At 52.4% G+C, this 3,186-nt stretch overlaps 1 protein-coding gene across 1 annotated transcript in view; it reads left to right on the forward strand.

Moving 5' to 3' along the window:
* Positions 1 to 3,186, forward strand: part of LOC105514820 (cationic amino acid transporter 3-like) — an 11,150-nt gene that overhangs the window by 1,113 nt on the left and 6,851 nt on the right. Inside the window, 5 exon segments of the mRNA XM_011946481.1 lie at positions 421 to 604; positions 2,278 to 2,390; positions 2,557 to 2,779; positions 2,944 to 3,060; positions 3,062 to 3,081. Coding sequence (XP_011801871.1) covers positions 421 to 604; positions 2,278 to 2,390; positions 2,557 to 2,779; positions 2,944 to 3,060; positions 3,062 to 3,081 — 657 coding nt within the window.

The raw sequence follows: 3,186 nt of genomic DNA on the forward strand, positions 1-3,186 counted from the left end.
CCTGCCTCGGCCTCTCACAGGCATGAGCCACCACGCCTGGCCTATTTTATTCTTCTTTTTCTACTACTTCTCCCCATCCCATCAAAATACTTTTTTTGAGATTAGGTATTTTTCTTTTCCCTTTTTCTTTTAAAAATGATTTATCCCTGGCCGGGTGCTGTCCCGAAGTGGGTGGATTACTTGAGGTCAGGAGTTCGAGACCAGACTGGCCAACATGATGAAACCCCATCTCTACTAAAAATACAAAAATTAGTTGGGCGTGGTGGCAAGTGCCTGTAGTCCCAGCTACTTGGGAGGCTGAGGCAGGAGAATCACTTGAACCCGGGAGGCGGAGGTTGCAGTGAGCCGAGATCGCACATGGCACATGGTCAGGGTTCAGCACATGTTCATAAATGCACGTTCCTCCTTCTGTGGCTGCAGGTGCCGCCAGCGTGGCCAAGGCCTGGAGTTTTGCGTTTGACAGCCTGATCGGGAATCGCATCTCCCATGCCCTGCAGGGCATTTCTCTGCACGTGCCTCAAGTCCTGGCCAAGTATCCAGACTTTTTTGCGCTGGGCCTGGTGTTGGTCCTCACTGGTGAGGCGGGGGTCAGAGATAAGATGGGGTGAGGGGGCATGGAGGAGGAAGGGGGTGGGAAAGGCTTGGGGGAGGAGGCAACAGTGGTGGGTATTAGAAAACCAGAAGGAAGAACCTATGATGGGAATCACAGGCAGGTAAGGGACCACTGTTTCCACACGGTGGCATTAACATCCTGGGGCAGGTGATTCTTTGTCACGGGGGCCACCCTGTGCATTACAGGGCATTGAGCAACATCCCTGACCTCTACCCACGGGACAATCAGAAGCTGAGAATAATCAGAAGCTGAGAACCACTGACTTAGACAAGTTTCTTCCTCTCTACTTAGGACAGTTTTTTTTTTTTTTTTAAGGCAGAGTCTCTCTCTTTCCCAGGCTGGAATGCACTGACACAATCGTGGCTCTATGAAGCCTCGGACTCCTGGGCTCAAGTGAGCTCAAGTGATCCTCCCATCTCAGCCTCCCAGGTAGCTGGGACTCCACACTAAAATCAATCATTTTATTTCATTTTTAATTTTTAGTTTAGTTTTTAGTTTTTTTGTTTGTTTGTTTGTTTTTCTTTTTTTCGAGACTGAGTCTTGCTCTGTTGCCCAGGCTGGAGTGCAGTGGTGCAGTCTCAGCTCACTGCAACCTCCACCTCCTGGATTCAAGTGATTCTCCTGCCTCAGCCTCCCAAGTAGCTGGGACTACAGGCACTTGCCACCACGCCCAACTAATTTTTGTATTTTTAGTAGAGATGGGGTTTCGCCATGTTGGCCAGGCTGGTCTCGAACTCCTGACCTCAAGTGATCTGCCCACCTCTGCCTCCCAAAGTGCTAGGATTTCAGGTGTGAGCCACTGTGCCTGGCCTGTTTTTTTATTTTAAAATTTATTTTTATTTTTATTTTTTGAGATAGAGTTTCGCTCTGTTGCCCAGGCTAAAGTTCAGTGGCACAATCTCGGCTCACTGCAACCTCTACCTCCCGGGTTCAAGCGATTCTCCTGCTTCAGCCTCCTGAGTACCTGGGATTACAGATGCCTGCCACCACACCTGTCCAATTTGGTTTTTTTTTGTTTTTTGTTTTCTTTTTTTTAGTAGAGATGGGGTTTCGCCATGTTGGCCAGGCTGGTCTCAAACTCCTGACCTCAGGTGATCTGCCCACCGTAGCCTGTCAGAGTGCTGGGATTACAGGTGTGAACCACTCACTGCTCCCAGCCTAAAATTTATTTTTATTTTTTGAAACAGGGTCTTGCTCTGTCCCTCAGGCTGGAGTGCTTTAGCATGATCATGGCTCACTGCAGCCTCTGCCTCCCAGGCTCAAGCGATCATCTAGAGTAGCTAGGACTATAGGTATGCACCACCACCGCACCTAGCTAAGTTTTTAATTTTTTGTAGAGATGGGGTTTTGCCATGTTGCCCAGGCTGGTCTCAGCCTCTGGGCTCAAGATCCACCTGACTCAGCCTCCCAAAGTGCTGGGATTATAGGCGTGAGCCATTGCAACTGGCCAGAGGTGCCCTCTTGGACACAGCAGTGGGGGCTGCGGTACAGAACCTGGACTATTGTGGGAACAGGGGGAGTCTGGGCTGACGGAGCCGGATGAAGGGGAAGGCAGGGGAGGTCCAGGGCTTGTGGAATTCACTGAGCAGTTGGAGTTAACTGAGTCGTCCCAGAAAGACAGCTGCACACCTTACCAAAGTTTCTTGTTCCTCCTCTCCCCGCAGCTTGGGCTCACTGGGCTCTGGCGGGTTTGTGCCTTTTGGCTTTGGCGGGATTCTCCATGGAGCAGCCACGTGTTTCTTTGCGTTTGTGGGTTTTGATGGCATCGCCACCACAGGTAACACGGGCATTCCGTCTCATCGGGGGGTGGGCACCGTCTGGGCTGCCGCCGGGCACAGGTTTCATTAAAGGCTACCCTGCTCTCGGATGGGGAAGAGGGAAGGGGGTTTTGCACCCTCGCTTCTGTGCGTTTTCCTGGCCCAGTGCATATACCTGTCCTGCAGGAGAAGAAGCCCTCCACCCTCACCGCTCCATCCCCCTGGGCATCGTGACCTCGATCTTCATCTGCTTCTTGGCCTATTTTGGTGTCTCAGCAGCGCTCACCCTCATGGTGCCGTACTACCTGATATGTCCCCAGAACCCCTTGCCGGCGGCTTTTGTCCACATTGGATAGGCCCCCATCAGATATGCTGTGGCCGTCGGCACCCTCTGTGCCCTGTCCTCCAGGTCAGTGCTGGACGCCGTCTCCCTGTCTGCTGTCTAGCTCTCGGGTGTCCTGGGCCTTGCGTAAAGGGAGGAGACGCTTCACCCACAGAGGTGATGGAGCGGAAGCCCCAGTCCCTCTTGCTTCCTGAGTCCCCATGCGTGTTCCCGTTTTCTCCTGCACGCAGCCTCCTGGGTGCCATGTTCCCCACGCCTCGCGTGCTCTACTCGATGGCCGAGGACGGGCTCCTTTTCCGTGGACTCGCCCAGATCCACACCCGCACCAGCACCCCTGTGGTGGCCACTCGTTTCTGGGACCGTTGCAGGTAAAGGCCCAGAATTCAGGCTTTCTTTCATCCGTTTTGTATGCGTTAGTTCCTCATCCTCTCCCACAAGCCATCCATTTTCACTTTTTTTTTTTTTTTTTTTTT

The sequence above is a fragment of the Colobus angolensis genome, unplaced genomic scaffold (assembly GCF_000951035.1).
Source record: "Colobus angolensis palliatus isolate OR3802 unplaced genomic scaffold, Cang.pa_1.0 Scaffold25, whole genome shotgun sequence".
In the NCBI taxonomy this organism is placed as follows: domain Eukaryota; kingdom Metazoa; phylum Chordata; class Mammalia; order Primates; family Cercopithecidae; genus Colobus; species Colobus angolensis.